A 24934-nucleotide genomic window follows, 5' to 3' on the forward strand; every position below is an offset into this window, starting at 1 on the left:
CCTTCCCCAGGCCAGGCCTCAACACCCCCCAGCACCTTCCCCAGGCCAGGCCTCAACACCCCCCAGCACCTTCCCCAGGCCAGGCCACACACCCAGGGTCCAGGAGGCTGGGGTGACAGTCTCATCACCATACTGGAACAAGCAAGTGCCAGCCCATCTTTTCACTCACTGTCTTATTTCCTCAAGGTCCAAATTCTAGGGAATGAATTCAGACAATCCAGCTTCATCCATATGCCCAACCCTTGGGGATAGGTTTTAAAAAAACAATTGTTGGCCAGACACAGTGGCTCACGCCTGTAATCCCAGCACTTCGGGAGGCTGAGGCGGGTGGATCACCTGAGGTCAGGCGTTCGAGACCATCCTGGCCAACATGGTGAAATCCCGTCTCTACTAAAAATACAAAAATTAGCCGGGTGTGATGGCGTGCACCTGTGGTCCCAGCTACTCAGGAAGGTGAGGCAGGAGAATCGCTTGAACCCGGGAGGCGGAGGCTGCAGTGAACCAAGATTGCTCCACTGCACTCCAGCCTGGGTGACAGAGCGAGACTGCATTTCAAAAAAAAAAAAAAAAAAAGTTTCTGATAAAGTGTTTCTGGGGAAAAATGCTATCTAAGCAGTAAAGAGAGGGCTTACTCTGTTCTCTGAGACTCGTGAGCTGACTGAGCACACTGTGGAAAGAATACAGGCTAGGGAAATATTTCTGTTTGGCTGGCCACCTCTGCCTTTTCAGTTGTAAGACTCGTACTTGGGTTTGAAGAAGGGTGGCCAGGGCCAGTACATGCTACTGAAGGAGTGACTCTGCTTACAGGTGCTTATGGCAGGACCTCCAGGCCAGTCCATTAGTGATGTTTGTAGTGTTTGGAATAGTTACAGTCCGGGAACCTTCTGCAAGTGTTCAGGTGGCCATTGCCTGAACCTTCCACTCTAAAACCTGACTTCAAGAAGGCTTTTCCTGAGTCCTATGAGCCCTCTGCCTCCTACTGTCACTCCTGCCCCAGCCTTCCCAGAGACCCTGATGAGTATGAGCCTACCTTGAAAGCCACAGTTCCTCCAGGACTAAGGTAATGCTGAGAACCCTACGTTATAGAAATCCTTAGGTGCCTTCTCCCTGTGTGCGGTCAGGGCAGTGGGGCTGACAGAGGCCCCCATTTGCAGCAGAACTGGGGTGAGGCTGAGGGGATCAGAAAGGGAGGAGCAAGGGGTATTTTCTGGGTCAACACGAGCCAGCTTATCTTGTGCAGAAGGATGTCTCGGGGTATTTTAAAGCAGTCTTTGTCTTGACTACCCTTCAATACAGATATACTTTTGTACATTCCCTCTGTATTTCAAGGAAAAGAATTTTTTTCTCAAAACACCTCTAAAATTAACTCTTTAATTTATGGAAAATGACTCATTTATAGCTAATTTAGTAAGCAGATAAGAGGAAACAATACTCCACAATCCCACCATTCTAACAGAACCACACTTATTTTTATGTATTTTTCCTTATGTATTTTTTCTAACCGTATTTTTGCATAACTGTAATTATGATGTACATATGCTTTTTATATATGTAAACTTCTTAATCTGGAATAATTTTAGACCTGCAGTAAAGTTGCAAAGATAGTACAAATTTGTCACATAGCCCTCACTCGATTTCAGTTCTCCCTAATGTTGCCGTCTTATATTACTGTAGTACTGGACGTTTCCCAAAACTAAGGAACCAACACTGGTACGTTACTTTTAACTAAACTCCAAACTGTATTCAGATTTTGCCAGTTTTTTCACTAATGTCTTTTCTCCATTTCAGGATCCCACCCAGGATCCCACATGGCATTCAGTCATCGTTATCTGCTTAGTCTCCTCTCGTCTGTGACGGCATCTCTCTTTCCTTGTTTTCATGACTTTGGCAATTTTGAGTATGGTCAAGTCTTTTGTAGAAAGTTCCTCGAATTTTGCTCCTGTGTTTATGTTGTCTGTGGTTTTTCTCATGATTAGACTGAGGTTATGGGTTTCTGAAAGAATGTCAGGGAAGACGTACCCCTTTCATTGTATCAGTAGGTACACGACATCCAATGACATCTTTGGAGATGTTAACCTTGATTACTTGGTTAAGGTCATGTTAGCTCTCTCTACTGTAAAGTTGCTATTTTCCTCTTTCTATATCCTTTTATTAAAAAAAGTGAATCACTAATTCCAGTCCACCCTCAGTGGAAGAAGGAATTAAACTCCACCTCCTGGGAGAATTTACGTATTTTGTTTAGAATTCTGTGAGAATTTATTAATTCGGTCATTTATTTATGTAAGTATGGACTAATAAATATATATTTGACATACACTTTTTCTAACTTTTTCTCACATAACATTGTGTTACAAGACTTTTTCCCCATGTTACTATCATAATTTATTTTTTTGTTTGAGACAGTCTTGCTCTGTCACCCAGGGTGGAGTGCAGTGGCGTGATCTCGGCTCACTGAAACCTCCGCCTCCCGGGTTCAAGCAATTCTCCTGTCTCAACCTCCCGAGTAGCTGGGATTACAGGCGCCCACTGCACCCAGCTAATTTTTGTATTTTTAGTAGAGACAAGGTTTCATCATGTTGGCCAGGATGGTCTCAATTTCTTGACCTCGTGATCCGCCCGCCTCGGCCTCCCAAAGTGCTAGGATTACAGGCATGAGCCACCATGCACAGCTTACTATCATAATTTTTATAACTGTAATTTTGATGGTTGCATCAATTTTTTTATTTTCCATTAACTTTTTACTCATAAATTATGCTGCAGTAAACATCTTTAAACAATAGTCTGTGATTCTTTGTACTCTCAGCTCTGGCATGGTGTCTGGAACACAGAAGCATCTATAGATGTTTGGGATTGACGGATGACTGAATGAATAAAAAAATGCTGGGCTGCCATTGTGAATCAATGGTCCTTGTTTTCCTCTTCAACAGTCTTTCCAATTCTGGAATATGATCATCTAAAATCTAAGTTAAATGTTGAGAACAGAAGTTTGGGAACTTGCTGGAAATCAAGCTTTGGCTTCCTGTGAACTACACCAGTTTGTAACAATGAACAAAGGGCCTTAGAACAAAGTGAAGGTTTTGTACTGTAAGCTATTTTCCTATCTCTAGTTGAAAAACATTTGAACATTTTATCAACTTCAGCAGTCTTCTACATGGCTTTTTCATTCTCCTCTCAGTTTAAATTGTAAATATGAAGATTTTTAAATATGCAGGCTGTGTTTACAGCATATAAATATCATCTTATCTCCTGGTTTAGTCCCTGGCAAGGAAAGAGCTGGCAGTTTAATAATAAAGTGACTGAAGAACATTTGGGATGTGTGTCCTGTGATGATGACTGCTGGACAAACACAACAGGAGCAGCTGCAGACAGAGTAGCTGGGGGAGAAGACAGGAGATGATATGCTCACCACTGCAGAGACTTGGTGAGCACTAAGAGGGGAGGTAGAGGTGGTCACAGTCCCGCCCCCATGCTACAGTGCGCTGGTGCTTTTTTTTTTTTTTTTTTTGAGACAGGGTCTTAGTCTTCATCCAGGCTGGAGTGCAATGGAGCAACCTCGGCTCACTGCAGCCCTCGCCTTCCAGGTTCAAGCGATTCTCATGATTCAGCCTCCCGAGTAGCTGGGATTACAGGCACATGCCACTATGCTTGGCTAATTTTTATATTTTTGTAGAGATGAGGTTTTGTCGTGTTAGCCAGGCTGGTCTTGAATTCCTGATCTCAGGTGATCCCCCCGCCTCGGTCTCTCAAAGTACCGGATGACTTTGAGAGCCACTACGCCTGGTCCCTCAAAATGTTGGATGACAGTCGTGAGCCACCGCGCCCGGCCCCTCATCCCACAAGGTGCTTCTGGTCATTGTTCCACTGAGGAGCAGGGAGGAAAATAATGTATGATCAAGAACAGCTGAATTTGTGTGCTACTGGCAGAAAAGTAATGAGAGATTTATTTTAGAAGAAAACATCAACAGAACTTGACAGGGAGTAGGAAGGAGACAATGCATGATGAGCTGAGTGTGCCACTTACCAAGGAAGTTGAAGACAATTAATTTTCAAACCTGGGTGACTAATGGTTAGGTTTTGGGAAATACGGTATTTCTGCTGGTTTTAGACACACTGGTTGGAGATGACATGGAATGACACATATTTATGCTGGTTTTAGACACACTGGTTGGAGATGAGATGGGAAACATGGTATTTATGCTGGTTTTAGCCACACTGGTTGGAGATGAGATGGGAAAATGATATTTATGCTGGTTTTAGCCACACTGGTTGGAGATGAGATGGGAAATATGGTATTTATGCTGGTTTTAGACACACTGGTTGGAGATGAGATGGGAAATATGGTATTTATGTTGGTTTTAGACACACTGGTTGGAGATGAGATGGGAAATATGGTATTTATGTTGGTTTTAGACACACTGGTTGGAGATGAGATGGGAAATATGGTATTTATGTTGGTTTTAGACACACTGGTTGGAGATGAGATGGGAAATATGGTATTTATGTTGGTTTTAGACACACTGGTTGGAGATGAGATGGGAAATATGGTATTTATGCTGGTTTTAGACACACTGGTTGGAGATGAGATGGGAAATATGGTATTTATGTTGGTTTTAGACACACTGGTTGGAGATGACATGGGAAAATGATATTTATGCTGGTTTTAGACACACTGGTTGGAGATGAGATGGGAAAATGATATTTATGCTGGTTTTAGACACACTGGTTGGAGATGACATGGGAAAATGATATTTATGCTGGTTTTAGACACACTGGTTGGAGATGACATGGGAAAATGATATTTATGCTGGTTTTAGACACACTGGTTGGCGATGAGATGGGAAATATGGTATTTATGTTGGTTTTAGACACACTGGTTGGAGATGACACGGGAAAGATGGTATTAATGCTGGTTTTAGACACACTGGTTGGAGATGACAAGGGGACATTAAGGGGAAATGTTCAGAGAGTTGCAGGGTAGAGCTGGAGCCCCAGTGGACCAGGAGCAGAAGAGAAAGATGCTAGATGCTCACAGAAGTGGGAACTGAAGCATCTAAGGCAAGTCAGATGTTGCGGAGAGGAAGACACCTCATTTTAAGTGACAGTTACACCAAGGGTATGGGCAGGGGGCACACGTCCCATGCACCAGAAATCCAGAGAAGCGAAGTGGTTCGCTCGAGGTCTCATGGCAAGTTAGTGACACAGCCACTCCACCTCACTTTCGTTGATGTGTGTGGTCCAGTTTGCTTTACATTATAACACAGAAACCTTCTCAATGTTCAGATACACCTGCTTTACAGTGGACACAATGCCATTTCTTGACAGTCAAGGCAGGCTGACAAAAGACAGAATTTCATTTCCTTAGTTTATTAAAGATGACAATGAACTGCCAGGCTGTGCAAGAACCACGGCAGGTGGAAACCAGTTCAGAGCACGGGCTGTACACACAGAACATCTCTACTGAGACTCGCGCTCCTTTTATGTTAATTCAATGAGAGCTCTAAATCCTTGGCAGAGAACGTCAAAAACAGCCTCATTTAAGTGGAAAATATTCATCTTCCACTCTTCTGCTATGTCTTGAATCTTGTCTCCACCTGGTAAGCAAACTATGTTTTTTTCGTTCCCTTTACTTACAGAAAGAACACTACCACCCGCCTTCATGTACAAGGAATTCTCTTCAGTGCATTCAAAGCTTCTCCCTGCAACAGCAGGGGATTTTCAGATAGTGGTAAGTTGCAAAGTGCTTCCAAAACATCCCATCCTCTACCCGCTTCCCCGCTCTTGAATAAATAAATAACTGGGTATTTGGACGCTGATGACAGCATCGTGTCAGAGTCACTAAAACAGACGCACAATCTAAAGGGATGGGGTGCGGTTGAGGGAGATGGAGAAAAGTAAGTGACAAGTGAGGACCCTATGAGACTGTTGGGTTCGGCTTCAGAAGCTGTCAGCATTGTCATCCTTTGATCCCATGCTGATGTGAAACGGGCAGGACAACACAGCACATCTCTCCTCCAGCGCAACGACCTGGAGAAAGAGCTGGATGTGTCACCTTTTTGTTTTTTGTTTTGAGACGGAGTCTCGCTCTGTCGCCCAGGCTGGAGCGCAGTGGTGCAATCTCGGCTCACTGCAACCTCTGCCTCCCAGGTTCAAGCGATTTTCCTGCCTCAGCCTCCCAAGTAGCTGGGATTACAGGCGTGTACCACCATGCCCGGCTAATTTTTGTATTTTTGGAAGAGACGGGGTTTCACCACATTGGCCAGGCTGGTCTCGATCTCCTGACCTCATGATCTGCCTGCCTCGGCCTCTGAAAGTGCTGGGATTACAGGCATGAGCCACCGTGCCTGGCCTGGATGTGTAATTTAAACCAAAACTGGAAGTAGAGCTCACCATTTTTATAAGCCCCTGGGTCTGAATCTGGGACCTAACCCCTAGTGAAACTTGAGTTCTGTGGGGTCATTCTTAAAGCTCCCTGAAGGACCTGGGCACTTCTAGTCACAGCCCTGCAGAACTTCGGGGACTTGGCTTTTTGCGTCTCACTATGAACAGAAGGGAGAACAGCCTCAGGGTCTTCTAGCCCTACGTGGCTTTCAGATCCCAACTTTGAGGCAGAGGAATCAAGGGCAGGGGCCAGTTCCCACATGTTCCCTCTCGTGTTGGTGGAGCCTCAGCCCTGGCCATCACCTTAATGCCTCTCCCACTTCCTGGGAGATTCCTTCTTACCACCAGCTCAAGCTCTCATCAGCTGCCACCAACCACAGGCAACTTTCTGTTCAGCTTCCAGGCGCAGCGCCTACGCCCATTTCTTTCCTACCAGCAAGCAACTATGGGAAGACAGGCCCATGGGCAGAATTCAATCCCAGAACAAAAATGATGCAGGCTTTAGTTCACAGAGCTGCCAGCTCTTGGAGAAGCCACTCTGACCAGTGCTTTCACAGAGGTTAGAAGCTGCATCAACTTAAGGAACATCACACACACACACGGCCCCACCCAAGGACTTCACCGTCAACACACACATTAACAGGGGGAGGCAGCACACCAAAATCAGCATTATCAGAAGGACTTCACCATCAACACACACATTAATGGGGGGAGGCAGCACACCAAAATCAGCATTATCAAAAGGACTTCACCATCAACACACACATTAACAGGGGGAGGCAGCACACCAAAATCAGCATTATCAAAAGGACTTCACTGTCAACAAATACATTAACAGGGGGAGGCAGCACACCAAAATCAGCATTATCAAAAGGACTTCACTGTCAACAAATACATCAATAGGGGGAGACAGCACACCAAAATCAGCATTATCAAAAGGGCTTCACTGTCAACAAATACATTAATAGGGGGAGGCAGCACACCAAAATCAGCATTATCAGAAGGACTTCACCACCAACACACACATTAATGGGCGGGAGGAGGGCAGCACACTAAAATCAGCATTATCAAATGAACAGATAAACATTACCAGGCTACACAGAGTTAAGTGCATAATTAGCATAAAGACTCTTGTTATCCCAAGAACACAGGAACATTCACACTCACATCCACAAACTGTCGAGTTCTGTAACAGCACTAATAGCAGCAAGCTTTTCTCCAACTTTGACCAAAGAAGCTAAGGCAAGAGAGACTCAGCCACCAGGGAAGGACCCAGCTCTGCTGCAGGAAGGGGAGAGAGAACGGAGTTGGGTTGCACTTTTACTCAGAACCACAGTGACCATCTAACAGAGGACAGAGTCATCAGGGACACGCTAAGAAGATGGTGGGTGAGGTTCCTGTCCTCACCTTAGGATGGCATCAGGGACCTGCCTGAGCTTCAAAGATCACACCTGCACCAAAAAGCCAGGTTAACTAAAAGAGACCTTAACACCTAAGAGGGGGCCGACAGCTCCTCTGAGTAAGCGCTCCTTCAGTGACAGAGCTGTCGCCTCACGTATGCTTGCGGCGTAAGGCTACAGATGAGCCTGGCCTAAGCATCAGTTCTGTTCTTTGCTTCAAGCTCACCAGGGTAGACGAAGAAAGTCAGCTTGTGGCATCATCTATGCTTCAAATATTTCAAACAGGAAATCCCAGCAACACAGGGACCTTCACGGCTGCCTCTGAGGTCTCTGAGGAGTCTAGGATAGTCATGATTGTTCTGTGGCCCCCAAAATACCCAAAGAAGTGGACAAAATGCCCATGACGTAGTCCCATTCTCTGCTGCTTCTCCTCGGGGCATAGTCTGACCCCAGTCCAGGACAGGGGAGGGAAAACGCCATCCCCGTTTCAGCAGCAGGAGGAGAGGTGGCTGAGAAAGGCCTGGCTCAGAAGCTCCAGAACTGAAACAAAGGAAAATTGGAAATGATACCTGACGTGCAGGTGAAACCTAGAGGAGAAGGCCACAGACGCTGGAAGAACTTGGTCTTGCTGTCTCTGCCACTGACAGAGGCACTAGAAGCTTCACTGAAGGACCCGCACGTCGGTTCTGATGAAAACACCTGGTGCTTACAAATTATCTGTCATCACAGACTGGACCCATCAACCTACCGACGGCTGACTGCACATGGACGTCAGACAAGTCACTAAAGAAAAAAAAAAGATGATGATAATTTAAAAAAAAAAAAAAAGAAGCCCCAGGTGGGGCAAGTCCTTCAGAGTGGCTCAGTTCTGCAACAGGTGTGACCCCGGCCCAGAGGGAGGCTTCACGTGCTTTCTTCAGGTGGCCTCCAGGACGGCAGCCTCCAGGGCCAGCGCTTCCGCGGGCTCCTCCTCGTAGTCCGACAGGTAAGACTCCAGGCTCTGCCTGGCCAGTGCCTCCCGCCGGGCCTGCAGCCGCTCGCAGCGCGGACAGCTTCCAGACTTGAAGCAGGCTTTATGGTAACACGCTTTACACTCTACTCAGGTTGGGAAGGTGGGAGAGAGAAGAAAACAATTAGTATTATCTCCAGCTAGAGGTCAGTTGCTGCCACAGCCCCTTCTCGCCACCAAGGCGTGGTGTCCCGTGGGGAGGCCCTGCGAGGTGCTGAGTGGCACCGAACCCTTGCTAACAGGGCTGGCTCCGGGGAATAAAGGAGCCCTGTGTTCAGGCTCACTTGCCTGATGCCTGCACCTGCCCTCACCTTCACAGGTCCGGCACTTCTGGAGCTCAAAGGGAAAGATGATGTCATCCTCATTCTGACAGAACTCACAGATGAAGCCCTTGGCTTGGCAGAGCTGGGGAGGAAAAACACAGATGACAAAATGAGGAGTGGCACATCAGCAACTGGCAAGGGAGGGTGAACACTGAGGAGGGGAGTGGTCTACAGGGTTCTGTTGCCCACAGGGAGGAGGCCTGGGCTGGACTCAGAAGCATGAAAGCTAAACTAGGGCCAGGGCTGGGCAGTGTTAGACAAAGCTTTAGGCAGGAGATGAGACAGGCACCAGCCGGAGAAGCTCCGACCCCCAGCGTGGCTCTCCATGAAGAGAGGAGGCGGAAATGGCACCACAAAGGGCTTCCTAAGCCGACAGTCCCATCTGGGTCGTGATTTTATTTCAGAATAGGAACCACAACCAATTAAGATAAAACGTGGAGACAAGGCTGTTCCTCAAATACAGCTCCCAGCCTGGAGTCAGGTTGTAGTGAAGGATTTCCAGTTCCTCCCAGGCACACAGGATTTCCTGACTATGCCCAGCTCTAATTCTGGGACTGTCACAGGAACATAACTGGGCATAGGCTAAGACAGGAAGTTCTAAAAGTGTAATTTCTGCATTTTCAACATGTCGAGTAGATCACGACAATAACGATGTGCGTTTGAGGAATACATAAAGTATACAAAACGCTGTCATACAAATTACCTCATCAACCCTCAAAAATACTGAGAAGAAAGTAAATTATTCTCTTCATCTTAGAGCCAAGAAAATTGAGGCCTCAGAGGGGACAAGTATTTATTTTGGTCATAATGACTGAGAACAAACAACGACGGCCGAGGGTGGACTCCCTCTCCAGATTCCAGTCCAGAGTTCTCCTCTCACATCATGACAACTGCCTTTTTTTTTTTTCCACTCTTGTCGCTCAGGCTGGAGTGCAGTGGCGTGATCTCAGCTCACTGCAACCTCCGCCTCCCGGGTTCAAGCAATTCTCCTGCCTCAGCCTCCTGAGTAGCTGGGATTATAGGCACCCGCCACCGCACCCAGCTACTTTCTCTATTTTAGTAGAGATGGGGTTTCATCATGTTGGTCAGGCTGGTCTTGATCTCCTGACCTCAGGTGACCCGCCCACCTCGGCCTCCCGAAGTGCTGGGATGAGAGGCCTGAGCCACCACGTCCGGCCAACAATTCTTGAGTGAAAGTCTACCCAGTCTTGCCCAGAGCCACCCAGGGCCACAGGAGCACCAGCTCCTCCCCTCACTCGAGGTTTTTAGATCGGGATGATTTGGCTGCTCTCCAGGCTAAGGAAGAGCAGCCCTTTCCAGTTCCTCTCCCAGTGCTGACTGGCCATTTCAACTTCCTCCAGCTAAGTGGCAAGAACCCCAGGTCCACCTCGCTCCCTGTATCCCTAAAAGCAAGGGCTCAGCTGCATGCTACAGTGAGACTTTCTCACCATGCATCTCTCCACATGGGCAGCCCCTGCCCTGGTGAGCTCAGCAAGCCGGGGCCCCAGCTCCCCCTTCCTGGTAGCAGTCAGGTCATTCAGTGAGTACAGGTGGAGGTCCTCTGTCAGGTGGCCGGGGACTGTGTCAAAGGAATCCAGAAGCCTACAGGGAGTGACAGGAGGCAGGGGAGGGAATGAACAGTCCGTGTGCCACATCGTAGTAGAAGGATCCCTATCCAGAAACTGCAGAAAGTAATGAGGGTGGGCGACCATCAGCCAGCCCAGGGTTCCAGGCCGCCCCAGCCGTTCCACACTAGTAGGTGTCTGGATGGCAGAAGTGACTTATTTATAGACTCCTGCAGAGTGGTCCACGTGAGACCCAGCCTGCGAAGAGCGGTGGCCTGCCCTGGGTGGAATGACCACAGATCCCCTTCCAGAGAGAAGGACACAGATACAGTTACTGCCGTGGCCTCTTGTTTACCGCTTCACATTTCTGCAAAATCTCTCTACTCTCCTTCGTTACATAACAAGAGCCAAGCGCTGGGATGCGTCCCTTTCGGAGACAGCAACGTGGCCAGAGGGCTCTGGCTCCACACAGGACTTACTCCTTGGCCAGTCGGCAAGTCTTGAACATGTTCTTCATGTGACACAGCTGGACCCGCAGCAGCTGAAAAGAAAGAGGTGGGGGCAGGAGTGGGAGAAAGATGTGAGAAGAGGAATCCAGTGTGGGAAGCCCAGGGCCTTTAAACCCTGGGGGTCTAGAAGCCTCGCATGCTGCAGCCAGAGCAGACTGTCCTACGCTCTAACTGACAACCGGCTTCAGGCTGTCCTACACTCTAACTGACAACCGGCTTCAGGCTGTCCTACGCTCTAACTCGCTCTGACAACTGGCTTCAGAGTACCCTCTAGTCAGGGAAGGCCCCTCCACCAGGTCTGTCTGCCCGAGTCACATAAGCAGTCTGGGCAGAGGAGTGCTCCGAAATTCCAATTTCTCATTTGATATCCGATTCCTCATTCATTCACTAACTTATTCAGTTCCAATTTCTCACTCGATACCCGATTCCTCATTCATTAATGTTTTCAGTGAAGGAAGAAATTCTGCTTTTGCCCTCAAGTGCTATCTACAGCTTCCTAGCTGTCATTGCCACGTTTGAGGCTCCAACTAGACAGATAACCTGGGAAATGGGAAGAGATTAAGGAAGTACATAGTGAGGGCATGAATGGAGAGACGGTTACAGCTTTGACACTGTGATAACAAGAAGTGTGGTAATTGTGGGAAGCCCTATACAACCAAGGGAGGGGAAAAGGGGAGGAGATGAGGGGAGGGGAGGGGATGGGGGGAGGGGACAAGAGGAGGGGACGGCGGGGGAGGAGACGGGGGAGGGACGAGGGGAGGGGATGGGGGAGGGGACAAGAGGAGGGTGGCGGGGGAGGAGACGGGGGCGGGACGAGTATAGGGACCAGCCCCACAGGGTCGGTGCATCTCTCCCTGTGTGCGGCGATGAGAGAGTGTAGAAATAAAGACACAAGACAAAGAGATAAAAGAAAACGCAGCTGGGCCCGGGGGGACCACTACCACCAAGACGCAGAGACCGTTAGTGGCCCCGAATGTCTGGCTTCGCTGTTATTTATTGGATACAAAGCAAAAGGGGCAGGGTAAAGAATGTGAGTCTTCTCCAATGATAGGTAAGGTCACGTGGGTCACGTGTCCACTGGACAGGGGGCCCTTCCCTGCCTGTCAGCTGAGGCAGAGAGAGAGAGAAGACAAAGAGAAAGACAGCTTATGCCATTATTTCTACATATCAGAGACTATCAGTACTTTCACTAATTTACTACTGCTGTCTAGAGGGCAGAGCCAGGTGTACAGGATGGAACATGAAGGTGGACTAAGAGCGTGACCACTGAAGCACAGCATCACAGGGAGACGGTTAGGCCTCCGGATAACTGCGGGAAAGCCTGACTGGTGTCAGGCCGTCCACAAGAGGTGGAGGAGCAGAGTCTTCTCTAAACTCCCCCGGGGAAAAGGAGACTCCCTTTCCCGGTCTGCTAAGTAACGGGTGTTTTTCCTTGACACCTTTTGCTACCACTAGACCATGGTCCACCTGGTAACGGGCATCTTCCCAGATGCTGGCGTCACCGCTAGACCAAGGAGCCCTCTGGTGGCCCTGTCCAGGCATAACAGAAGGCTTGCACTCCTGTCTTCTGGTCACTCCTCACTATGTCCCCTTAGCTCCTATCTCTGTATGGCCTGGTTTTTCCTAGGTTATGATTATAGAGCGGGGATTATTATTAGGATAAAGAGTAATTACTACCAACTAATAATTCATATATAATCATATCTAAGATCTGTATCTGGTATGACTATTCCTGTTTTATATTTTATTATACTGGAACAGCTCGTGTCCTCAGTCTCTTGCCTCGGCGCCTGGGTGGCTTGCTGCCCACAGACGAGGGGAGGGGACGGGGGAGGGACGAGGGGAGGGGACGGGGGAGGGACGAGGGGAGGGGACGGGGGAGGAGACGAGGGGAGGAGAAGGGCAAGACTCTAACGTGGCCTTTTCCGAGGTCTTACCCGGACTTGATTGAGCAGCTTGACCTTCCTATAGAGGGCACTGTTGATGTCCTGCACGTTGAAGAGAGGATCATTCCATATCTTAATGAGCAGGTCCTTGGAGAAATTGCTGACGTAGTACTTGCTGAAGTCCCACTTGCGCAGAACCCGGCTGGGGATGGCCATCTGGGCATTCTCGTGGCAGCACTGGCAGAAGTACTTGCCCAGGTACTCACAGTACCGCAGTCGCTTGATATAATCTGGAAAAACCGGAAAGCCAGAAAGCCAGATGTAAGTTTCCCATCTACAAGCTGGGAAGGCGGCTCTGCTGTTCCCTTAGAAAGGGCAGAGAGGGACAGCCAATGGCCTCCAGCAATCTCTGTCTGAGTTCCCCAAAGCTTGCAGAAATCCACACAGTGGAGCCTGGAGTCACGTCCTACCTTGGAGGCCCTGAGTAAATAAAAGCAGCCGGAGACAGTAAGATCCAGCCTTACCAGCTAGCTGGAACTACCCAACTTTCCACAGTACACAATCCTGGCCATGTGCTCCCAGAAATCATTTCCCTCTGATTGCCAGCACTCTTGCCTACTACGAACCTGTCTTTCCCCTTCCCTACTTCTGCCACGCCACCTCCTGTTACCGCCTTTGACACGCCACCTCTCCCTATGTGTGGGGGAGGGTACAGAACCTCTGGAGGCAGCATGGTGGGAAGGGAAGGCACTCACCAGGGTCAGTCCGGATGCCACATCCTGCACAGCGGTAATTCTGCTTGGCCACAGCAATTTTCCTCCTGAGGAAGGGTAAGGACAGGGCATTGGCATAGAGCAGCTGCGTGAGGCCTTGGAATTGTGAAGGACTGAGCACACACACAGCTCCAGTTAAGTATTGGAAGAGAGGGGAATTCACCTGTGTTTTATTTTTTTATTTTTTTTATTTTTATTTTTATTTTTTTTTTTTGAGACGGAGTCTTGCTCTGTTGCCCAGGCTGGAGTGCAGTGGCACGATCTCGGCTCACTGCAAGCTCCACCTCCCGGGTTCACGCCATTCTCCTGCCTCAGCCTCCCGCGTAGCTGGGACTACAGGCGCCCGCCATCACTCCCGGCTAATTTTTTGTATTTTTAGTAGAGACGGGGTTTCAACATGTTAGCCAGGATGGTCTCGATCTCCTGACCTTGTGATCCGCCCGCCTCGGCCTCCCAAAGTGCTGGGATTACAGGCTTGAGCCACCGCGCCCGGCTCACCTGTGTTTTAGTTGGACAAAAATGAACCTATTGGGAGAGCTAACTCCATATAGGATTTAGGTCTAGGCAGTGACTCTGCCCAGTAATGAACCACACATTCTGTACAAATGTGAGGAATGAGATGTGGTAAAGGAGAGAGAATGACAGGAGAGAAAAGCATCCATCCATCTTAGAAAGAGAAGAAAAACCAGCAAGCCCACAAAACTACTGGGAGGAAGGCAACAGGTGGGGAATGCCAGCAAAACAAAACCCGCCTCGTTTCCAATCAGCTCCAGGAATTACGAGTAAGAAACGAAGGACCAAATGGACAGTGCTCCTCCTCTGCCTTTATGTGAAGAGAACCGTGCAGGAAGGACGGCTGGAGGCAGGGACAAGTGAGTGAGACGAAAACCCTGACAACCCAAAGAGGACGGATCTATGCTCCAAAGGGCACAGACACTGGCCACTCACGTTGGGGCTGGATGAACATTAAAAATTATCTGAGGCCGGGGGGGGGCCCACTCCAAGTTGCCACGAACACGAATCCGCAGCTTGTAGATGTCAGCGTGCTGCCCGTCATCCGGTGAGATGGGCAGTGAGTCAGGGATGGGCAGGAGCTGCAGGAGAAAGGCACAGTTGGGGTAAGCTCATGTCAGCGGGCTGCCCGTCATCTGTTGAGATGGGCAGTGAGTCAGGGATGGGCAGGAGAAAAACACAGTTGGAGTAAACTCACACGATGGGCTTGGGAAACACAAATGCAGGACCCTTTTGGCCATGACAGAGCATAATGAGTGAAAGACATTTCAGGAACACCACAGGATAAGGGCTTCAGGGAACCTTGATCCTCAGAAACAACCAGGAGGTGCCAAGGTACTGGAAGTGAGGGCCGTAGGTCCCAAGAAGCAAACAGAAACAGCCTACCAGGGCAGTGGCCCACGGCTCATGCTGTCGCTGCACCCATGCCAGGACCCTTGCCGTGCCAGCGTGTTTCGTGCCTTAAAGACGACTGCAGAGCAAAGAATCCACGCGATTCACTTTTGTGTAGTGTCTCCGAGGTGGCCACACAGCAAATGTGACTGAGTCAGACGAGCGGCCATGTGAATAAGGACTGCGAGGCGCCGTCATCTCTGCTCTGACAAGGCGAGCATCTGCTCGTTCATTTATCACCCGACACATTGTAATGAATGGCTTCCATGAGTAAGGGGGGGAACACACAGGCTCATTCCAGACTAGGGACGTGTGACGAAGGAAAACAAGGTCACAGAGGCTCATGACGGCCCCTGCGTAGGAAGAAGAGCTAAGGACCCACCTTCTGAGGGGCGTCATGCTCCGGGACAAGCCACTCCAGCTCTGAGGCGGCTGGAAGCTGCATCCCCTCAAACTGCTTCAGGAGCCCCATGGCCACCGCCTCAGCAGATGTGGAGTGCAGGAAGCAGTGGGAGCTGGAAAGGGGAGAATCAAGGACGGCTGAACACAGGGAAAGGATGGGCAGATGGGAGGCTTCCCTTCATGATCTCATCCCCCACGCAGCAACTTCTGGGCTGGAAGAACACCCGCAGCACCCCGGCCTGCTCATCACCCTCACACATGGGACAGTGAAAGTCCACCAGTCTCACGGTCCTAAGACTTCGGTTCAAGCCCCACTTCCTGCCACCAGACGGCACTGCTAATGAAGGACTCTGTCACTTCCTTTCTCTGAACTTCAGCTCCTCTAACAGCAAAATGGAGATTATAATGCCTGCTTACAAAACAAACTGAGTAAAATTGCTTTGTGGACTAAAAAGTGATTTTTCCTCCCAAATGAGCTACTGTTTCCCCTGGTTGGGTCTATGATGTGGAATCTGTTCAATTTGATTTCATAACCAAAAACCATCATCACTGCTCTCTTTTGAGACCTTCTGGGGCCTCTGGTTATGATGAGAGTCAGCAGAGAAGGAATAACTCACTTCCAGCTTTGCCTCCACGAGAGCCCATCCCACTGGGACCAAAGAGCTTCTGCTTTCTTCCCGTGGGCTCAGCACCATCGCAAGCCCCTCCCTTTAACCTCGCCTCCTCTTACATCTGGATGGCTTTGCCCAGCCATACGCCAAGAACTGGGTTTGTTTCTCTACATATCCTAAGGTTTTCTTTCCTTTTTTTAAAAAAAAAAAAAAAAAAGTACTCACAAGGACTGGGAGGAAACAAAGGATTTGCTGCTTGAGGCTGTGTTCCTTCTGATGTCAGCATCTACATGGAAACCAGAGATAAGGGGAGCACAATGGAAAGGGGGTGGGTAAGGGAACCTGGAATCTATTACAAGGTGCTCCCAGCTAAGCTCTCAGGGTTACAGCCAGGTGCCACACTCTATGCAGGAGAAAGGAGCAGGTGAAGCTCTAAACAAGTTATAATTTGCCTTTATCCAAGTCAAAACCAGGCTGAATTAGTAACATTATGCGTAGCACTGAAAAGGTCAAAGTGTTACAAACTCAGGCAGAAAGACAAACTCAGCTTTGGTGCAAAACAGTGAATGAGAAGACAAGCATCCTAAGGCACACAGGGACACAACCCCTCATATGCACAAACACAAAACAAAGGACTCAAATCTCTCCCTCGTTCTCCACATCTTAACCTTTCTCAAATGGTAAGCTCCCTTAGGCAGTAACTCTGTCTGGCTTTTATATATATATATATGTATATGTGTATATATATATATATATGTATATATATATGTATGTGTATATATATATATATGTATATATATATGTATGTATATATATATATATATATATATATGTATATATATATGTATATAAAACATTTAGTGCCTAACACATAACTGGGATCATAGAGGTTCTCATGAAATATATGTGAAATTGGAACTTTGCTTCTAATATTTCACCACTGTTGCCATTACCCTGAATGTTAGAAGTGTTTGCAATTTTGCCTCTAACATGTCATCACTGTTGCCATTTTGCCCCTGAATGTTAGAAGTCTTCTATATCCTTAGAAAAGCTTCATGGAGGAAAAGGAACTTCTCTATAGCTTTGCAGCTCTCTGGAGATGCCTGGTTACCAACACGTTTTGACAAGGATGGTCAACATGATCTCTGAGGCTAATCATACAGGAAACTGTGGCAGACTTTCCATAACCTATTTCTGACAAAGGATTTAGAAGAAGATTTCTAATAACGATATGCCTGAACCTCCAGAGACCTCAGAGACCTCATCTACCCAAATACTTTTGATGGAGGGGAATGTGAAATACAGCAGTTATGTTCAAGCCAGGCAGACACAGCCTATCCAGGTCATGAAAACAAGACTGTTCTGATAAATACTCTCTCTCACGTCCTTCGGTGCCCAGTGAAAAAGACCTTTCTTTCCTAATTAAGCCTACACAATGACCAATCTACCATGAGCACTCAGGAGGACACGAATCCTGTATGGCATCTCTGTGCACTGGGCTGTGAGCAGCTCTACTGTTCCTCATGTTTCCTCTGTATGCAGATTTTTGTCTGGACAACTAGATTATAAAATCACCCTAATAGGAAATAAGATTGTGTCTTATTCTTCCCTTGGCTCTAAAATACTTAACACAGGGCTCATATACAAGCATATACTCAAATAACATTGTTGACAAACTTACATCTTCAAAGCTACATATATGAGTAAGATAACAGAAGTAAAATCTGTTGGTTTTCATATGTTCTCTAAGCACAGGACGAGAAATCAACACATTTTTGCTGGTAATTAACACAGCCTATTTAACAACAAAGATGTTCAAGTATACCATGTTTTCTGGCGGAATCTGTGCCACCAAAATCCAGATCCCAGTGCCCTGCTAGTTGTCTTATTTCTAGCTAGTTAGTGCTGGTAGAGAAAAGAAAAACAGTAGAGGCAACAGTAGGCCAGACCTTCATAGACTGTTTGGTTTGCGACATTTATTTGGGTAACACTTACACTGCCTTGGGTTGTACCTAAGTCTTGCCTTGCGCTAGGAGCCCTCAGAGTGCTTTGTACATAAAGGTTTTCAGAAAACATTTTCTAAATAAATGAGTAATTGGCTAAAAGCAATTAACAGCTATTTCAAATTCCATCCTGTTTGGGAGTAACACAAAAGAAAAAAAAATCTTAGCTATCCCTGAATAAGGAGCTAACCAATTTTCTTATTTTAGTGCCAGGCTATTAAAGAAAACACTACATGCCAGAAAGAACAGGCAGGTGGTAATTCACGGTTTCTAAGGAAACCATTGCCTTCATAAAACTATTTAGCAGTTCTTTATCCTCACAGAGAAGAAACCTTTTTTTTCTTTGAGAGAAAAAATCATTCTCTCTTTAGAAAATACAACTGAGTCACACTGTAACATGTTTCTTCCTTTTACTAGAGGTAAAGTGAGGTCGGAGGTACATGCAGGGGCTTCCTAGGCAATCACGAATACGTCCAAGAGTGGGGAGGGGCCACCCAGCTTTGGAGGCAAGGCTCTGATCCCGGCGTGCAGGGGGAGAAGCACACTCATCAAAGGGGCCGTGACACCTGACCCCAGCCAAGGACCACGCAGCGCTGTGGGTCCTGGGCCTGTGCTGCAGCCTCATCACTCTCTGGTCAGTTCAAGCAGACCACTAAGTTGATGCGGGTGAAGCCCTACTGAAGATCTGGATAAAAGCAGACCAAGGTCTAAGCCAGAGAACTGAGGAATGAAGAGAGGGGGAGCTGCCCATCTGGATGGATTCAATGTGTCCCAAGTGAGAGCACTTAAGGAAGAGGTCCGAGACACTCAGCATCAAGTGGAATTTAACATAATTCTGAAACTTTTTATGGATTTTTTTGTACAAAAACAAGTATTGTTTTGCAAGAGAACTGATTTCAGGTGCTTCTGATGCATCAGATATTAGGTTGAGTCATCGCAGTTTTTGCCATTACTTTTGCACCAACTTCACAGAATAAGGCCATTATTACTGACTGAAAAAAATTTAAAAATATAAAAACAACAACAAAAACAATGACAAATTATAAGGAGAAGAATTTGCTGCGTGTCCAGACGCTGATATTGAACGATCAGAGAAGAGCTGGTTAAAACCTTGGTACCTTAGCAAATTTTTAAACAAAGTAAGTGAGTCACAAGAAGAGTCAACTTCAGAATGTACTGGCCAGTTTGACGCTGGTTTCCTTCCTGCTTTCTTTCTAGAAGATAAGGTGATACCCAGCGTATCCGGGAATCCAACTTCAACAAATTTTCTGTAATTGCTGACTCAAAGGAAACACTTCAAAATGGAGAACCCAAAGTATTCTTGTTTTATAAAGAGAAAAAAAGTAATTAAAAAAGGGATGGGGGAGAAGGAACTGATTACCTTGACCTTGAATTGGATATAATTTTGAAACTTGTCAGAAAGTATAGCTCATGAACGTTCCTTTTTATCTACTATGCCAGCTATCAATTTATTGTCTTTCAACTCCAAATCTGCCCTTGTTTTTGCCTGCTCTGCAATAATGGAGCTGGACACAGAAACATTTCTCCTTTGCCAGCTGGCATGACGTGAAGTTTTGCAGTACAGGGCACTGGAGGGGTGCTGGAGGCCGAAGGGGTTTCTCTGGCTGGTTCTGGTTGCTCCTCTAGGCTGACTCCGGGGGACGCACACCTTGGGCAGCTTTGCAGCAGAGTGCCACGAGTGATGCCCTCATAAACGGCTCCCTTGGCACCTGCCAGGAGAGCTTCCCTGGAGAGCTTTACAGTGAGTGCCACTGGCCTACCACCTTCCCACAGAGGGCTTTCACCAGTACCCTTGGGTTCTGAGATAGCACCTCCCATGGGCATCCTCCCTCAGCACCCCAGAGAACAGTTTCCCGGTGACAGCTATTGGCATGCCACCTCCCCGTGGAGAGCGTCCCCTGGCACCATCTCAGGGCAGCTCTGTGTTTCAGGGAACCCCACCATCCAGCAAGCCAGGATGTCTGGATATCAGCCTTGGGGATGTATCACTCCTTTACATTTATTCCTACCCCAGATGCTCCATCTCGGCCCCAAGGATAGTGACTGCTCCTCTATCTGCTCCTCCTGTGCACTTTTTTTTTTTTTGAGACGAAGTTTCACTCTTGCCACCCAGGCTGGAGTGCAGTGGCATGATCTCGGCTCATTGCAACCTCTACCTCCCAGGTTCAAGCAATTCTCCTGCCTCAGCCTCCAGAGTGGCTGGGATTACAGGTGCACGCCACCACACCCGACTAATTTTTGTATTTTTAGCAGAGACAGGGTTTCACCATGTTGGCCAGGCTGTTCTCAAACTCCTGACCTCAGGTGATCCGCCCACCTCAGCCTCCCAAAGTTCCGGGATGACAGGCGTGAGCCACGGCTGTTCTCAAACTCCTGACCTCAGGTGATCCGCCCGCCTTGGCCTCCCAAAGTTCTGGGATGACAGGCGTGAGCCACGGCTGTTCTCAAACTCCTGACCTCAGGTGATCCGCCCGCCTTGGCCTCCCAAAGTTCCGGGATGACAGGCGTGAGCCACGGCTGGTCTCAAACTCCTGACCTCAGGTGATCCGCCCACCTCAGCCTCCCAAAGTTCCGGGATGACAGGCGTGAGCCACGGCTGGTCTCAAACTCCTGACCTCAGGTGATCCGCCCACCTCAGCCTCCCAAAGTTCCGGGATGACAGGCGTGAGCCACGGCTGGTCTCAAACTCCTGACCTCAGGTGATCCACCCACCTCGGCCTCCCAAAATTCCGGGATGACAGGCGTGAGCCACCACGTGTGGCTTCTCCTGTGCACTCTTGAGAGTCTTCTTTACTCCTCATGAGCCAGTTTCCCATTCTGTGATTCCCACATTATAGTAGAAATAATTCTTTATATTAAACTTTCCCTATTCAAATTACTGTGTAGTTTCTGTCTCCTGATCGGACCCTGACTAGATACATCTATGCAGAAGATGAAAATTCAGGAAGAATCCACAAAGGAAGATAAAGAAAAATTGATGCAGCTATAATAGAAGAAGATGGAGATGGGGAAAAAAAATAACAACAAAACTATAAATCCAAAGAAGTTGAAAAGACTGTCTGAGATTGGGAGCTTATGAAAGACATCAAACCAACTTGGCAGACACCATCAGCAGAAGTAGATGACGTGAAAGACACAAAAGATGACGCATCACATATTGGATAATTCCATTTATACGAAGTGTCCAGAAAAGGCAAATCTACAGAGACAGAAAGACGAGCAGCTGAGTGGGGCTGGGGGTGGAGACAGGAATTCACCGTAAACTGACACAAGGGATACTACTGGGGCGGTGACAATGTTTTCAGGCTGGATTACGGTGATGGCTGCACAACTTGGTACCAAAAACCGTTGAGCCGTACACCTGAAGTGGGTGAATTCTTTTTTTTTTTTTTTTTGAGACAGGGTCTTGCTGTCACCCAGGATGAAGTGCAGTGGCATGATCATGGCTCACTGTAGCCTCAACCTCCCCAGATCAAGCAATCCTCCCACCTCAGCCTCCAGAGTGCTGGGATTACAGGCACGCACCACCACACACAGCTAATTCTAAAATATGTTTTTGCAGAGATGGGGTCTCACTATGTTTCCCAGGCTGGTCTCCAACTCTTGGCCTCAAGAAATCCTCCTACCTCAAGCCTCCCAGCATGCTGGGATTACCGACATAAACAGTCACTATGCCCAGCCTAAAAAGCAGCTTTCTAATCGAAAAACATTTCACATTCTTAGTGTAAAACCTGTCATGTGTATAAAAATTTTAAAGCCCCCAAAATGGGGAAAGGAAGCATGCTAGAAAGACCAAATCAAGGCCTACCTGGTGGTGGGAGCAGATTGCATGTGCTCTCAGGGAGAAGCGGCTGACACTCAACACATAAAGGGCTGGGACTAAACACACCGGAAACCAGTTAGAAAGGGAGTCGGGACAACTCCTCCTCAGGCAGGGAAGACTCATGTTAGAATCAATGACGGACGTTCAGGAGTAGGAAAAAAAAGAATCTAATTACTTTTATTTCTCTCATCTTAAAAAAATTAAGTTGATACCATAATATTTGTACATATTGACAGGGCACATGTGATATTTTGATACATGCATACAATGTGTAATGGTCAAATCAGAGTATTTAGAATATCCATTGATCGAACACTTATCATTTCTCTGTGTTGGGAATACTTCGAATCTCTTCTAGCAATTTTGAAATACACAATATGTCAACTACAGCCACGCTACTGTGCTACTGAACACTAGAACTCATCCCTTCTAACTGTATGGTTGAACCCACTAACCAACCTCTCTTTACGCCCCAACCCACCTCCTCCCCAGCCTCTGTAACTATCACTCTCTTCTCTACCTCCATGAGATCAACTTTTTTAGCTCCCACGTATGAGTGAGAACACGGGAGCTCCCGTAATATTTGTCTTTATTTCTCTAAATCTTGATCTAATCTTACATAATTATTTCAAATTCTAATGCCCAACAATATTAACAGTTTTAATAAAAAGTTCTGGGCCTGGCGTGGTGGTTCACTCCTGTAATTCCAGCACATTGGGAGGCCGAGGCGGCAGATGACGAGGTCACGAGTTTGAGACCAGCCTGGCCAACATGGTGAAACCCTGTCTTTACTAAAAATACAAAAATTAGCTGGGTGTGGTGGCAGCTGCCTGTAGTCCCAGCTACTTGGGAGGCTGAGGCAGGAGAATTGCTTGAAACCGGAAGGCAGAGGTTGCGGTGAGCCGAGATTGCGCCACTGCACTCCAGCCTGGGCAAAAAGAGTGAAACTCCGTCTCAAAAAAAATACAAAAGTCCTGAGTTTTGTTGTTGTTTTTGTGTTTTAAAGCCATTCTGAGTAGAAAACTGCTACTTTCTTTCAACTAACCTCACCTACAGGAAACCTACTTGTTTGGATCACAAAGCAACAACAAACATCTACAGCAGTAAATCCTACTTGTACACAAAGTACCCAGAAGAGATGGTACACAAAGTACCCAGAAGAGATGGCTTTCTAAAAGTTGACTCTGCAAATTCAAAGTTCTAAAGAGACAGTAAGCTTCATACCATTCTACCTACTTTTGCTGTCTAAATGTGTGGCAGGAGCTTAGGTACAGGTTTGAACTAAAATTCTTCATCTAACTATTCCTTTCTAAACTGTCTACTAGCTCCATCAGTCACAATGGCCACTAAATCTAAATTTATCACCGTAGGGAAGGATCACCAAGGACAAACTTGATGAGGAAGATTGCTGGGGTCACATGAGGAAGAATCGGTGAATATCTGAATTGTTCCTGGCTTGTGGTTCTGGCTTAGCTCCAGTTTCTTCCAACTAGTTCTCCAGCCCCTACAGTCCTCGTAACCTTGACAGTTACCACATGATTAAGTATATACGAAAGCTGGTGCAACATTCTCACACATGCATCTACAAGCACATCCACGCTTGCAAGGTAGGCTACCTGAGAACATCGAGGCCAGTGACACTGACAGTCCGTTCTTTGATATGTGAGTCAGGTTAGATCCTTCGCTACCATCTGTGTAATAATGATAATAAAAGGGGGCCCTTAGTATTCCAGCAGGAAATAAACTAGTATTCTATACCGTATGTTCCTGGAATCAAAACTTGCCATTTGCTCCCAAACATGAAATGGCGTTTAGGAACTTGCATCCTTGGGTAGATGCTCACTCTAGCTTGGAGGAGAGTCACTGCTACTTCCTACACCAAGCCCAGCCTCAAGGATCTCCTACGGCAGTGGTTCTCAGCCACGGGTGATTATGGCAATGACAGAGGCATTTCTGATTGTCTCGATACTGGGGAGGGGTTACCACTGGCATCTAGTAGGTAGAGGCTAGGAATGATGCTAAACATCTTACAGTCCACAGCCCAATCCCTCACAGCAAAGAATGATCTGGCCCAAGGGTTGGAAAAACCCGGCCTAAGGTCTTTTCCTTTAAGGATTTCTGTTCTGAATCGACTAGAGAATTAGCTGATTGAACATCTCCTAAGGGTCCACAACCACAGCAACTGTTTCTAACAGGAGTGCGCTTTGGGCCTCTCTCTCGGCAGGCTCCTTACAGACTGCACAGTTTCCTGGATCCCTGCTTTGCTGCAGGAAACAGATGTGGTAGTCAAGTGGACGGATCTGAATTTACCTCATTATTCTCCTCCTGAAATTCTGACTGCTGATGCTGGGAGCGAGGTCAGACTCTCTTTCTTTTTTTTAATTAGGAGATGAAGTCAATCACAGACTATGGTATAACAGAAAATAGATATTTTGTCTTTGTCTCCAGTTCCTGGTGAGAATTCCTAAAATTCTTGGAATTTCTTGAATCATTCAAGAAATTATTCAAAAGATGCCCCTTTCAGTCATACCTGAGTTTATGCTAATGAGGAGACTCCTGGCAAGCCCCCAGATAGACAGCTTCACAACTGGGGGCTATCAAAAGAACCAACCACGTCATTAGAGGGTTGGAGCTTTTACTCCCCCATCACCTCCAGGGAGGGGAGAGGGACTGAAGACTGAGCCCAGTCACCAGTGGCCGATGACTTGATCGATGGTGCCTATATAGTGAAACTTCAATAAAAACTTGAACAAAGACGTCCAGGCTTCCTGGTTGGCGAACACACCGATGCACCTGGAAGGGTGGTGCCCCCAGACACCAAGGGGGC

General features: G+C 47.4%; 1 protein-coding gene across 14 annotated transcripts in view; it reads right to left on the reverse strand.

Annotated features, from left to right (window-relative positions):
• Window positions 1–5348: 5348 nt before the first annotated feature.
• Window positions 5349–24934, reverse strand: part of RUBCN (rubicon autophagy regulator) — a 77957-nt gene continuing 58371 nt past the window's right edge. For 6 of the 14 annotated variants that reach the window (XM_063622130.1, XM_063622128.1, XM_063622118.1 and 3 more), the window contains 10 exons: window positions 23724–23798; window positions 16486–16546; window positions 15630–15762; window positions 14792–14937; window positions 13826–13890; window positions 13122–13360; window positions 11155–11216; window positions 10559–10712; window positions 9099–9192; window positions 5349–8873 (listed from right to left, as the gene is read on the reverse strand). In XM_063622130.1, coding sequence (XP_063478200.1) covers window positions 8695–8873; window positions 9099–9192; window positions 10559–10712; window positions 11155–11216; window positions 13122–13360; window positions 13826–13890; window positions 14792–14937; window positions 15630–15762; window positions 16486–16546; window positions 23724–23798 — 1208 coding nt within the window. In that variant the 3' untranslated portion in view covers window positions 5349–8694. The remainder of the gene's footprint in view (window positions 8874–9098; window positions 9193–10558; window positions 10713–11154; window positions 11217–13121; window positions 13361–13825; window positions 13891–14791; window positions 14938–15629; window positions 15763–16485; window positions 16547–23723; window positions 23799–24934) is intronic. The other 8 variants (XM_063622119.1, XM_063622121.1, XM_063622117.1 and 5 more) reach the window with 3 other exon arrangements.

This window comes from Symphalangus syndactylus, chromosome 17 (genome assembly GCF_028878055.3).
Source record: "Symphalangus syndactylus isolate Jambi chromosome 17, NHGRI_mSymSyn1-v2.1_pri, whole genome shotgun sequence".
NCBI classification, from domain to species: domain Eukaryota; kingdom Metazoa; phylum Chordata; class Mammalia; order Primates; family Hylobatidae; genus Symphalangus; species Symphalangus syndactylus.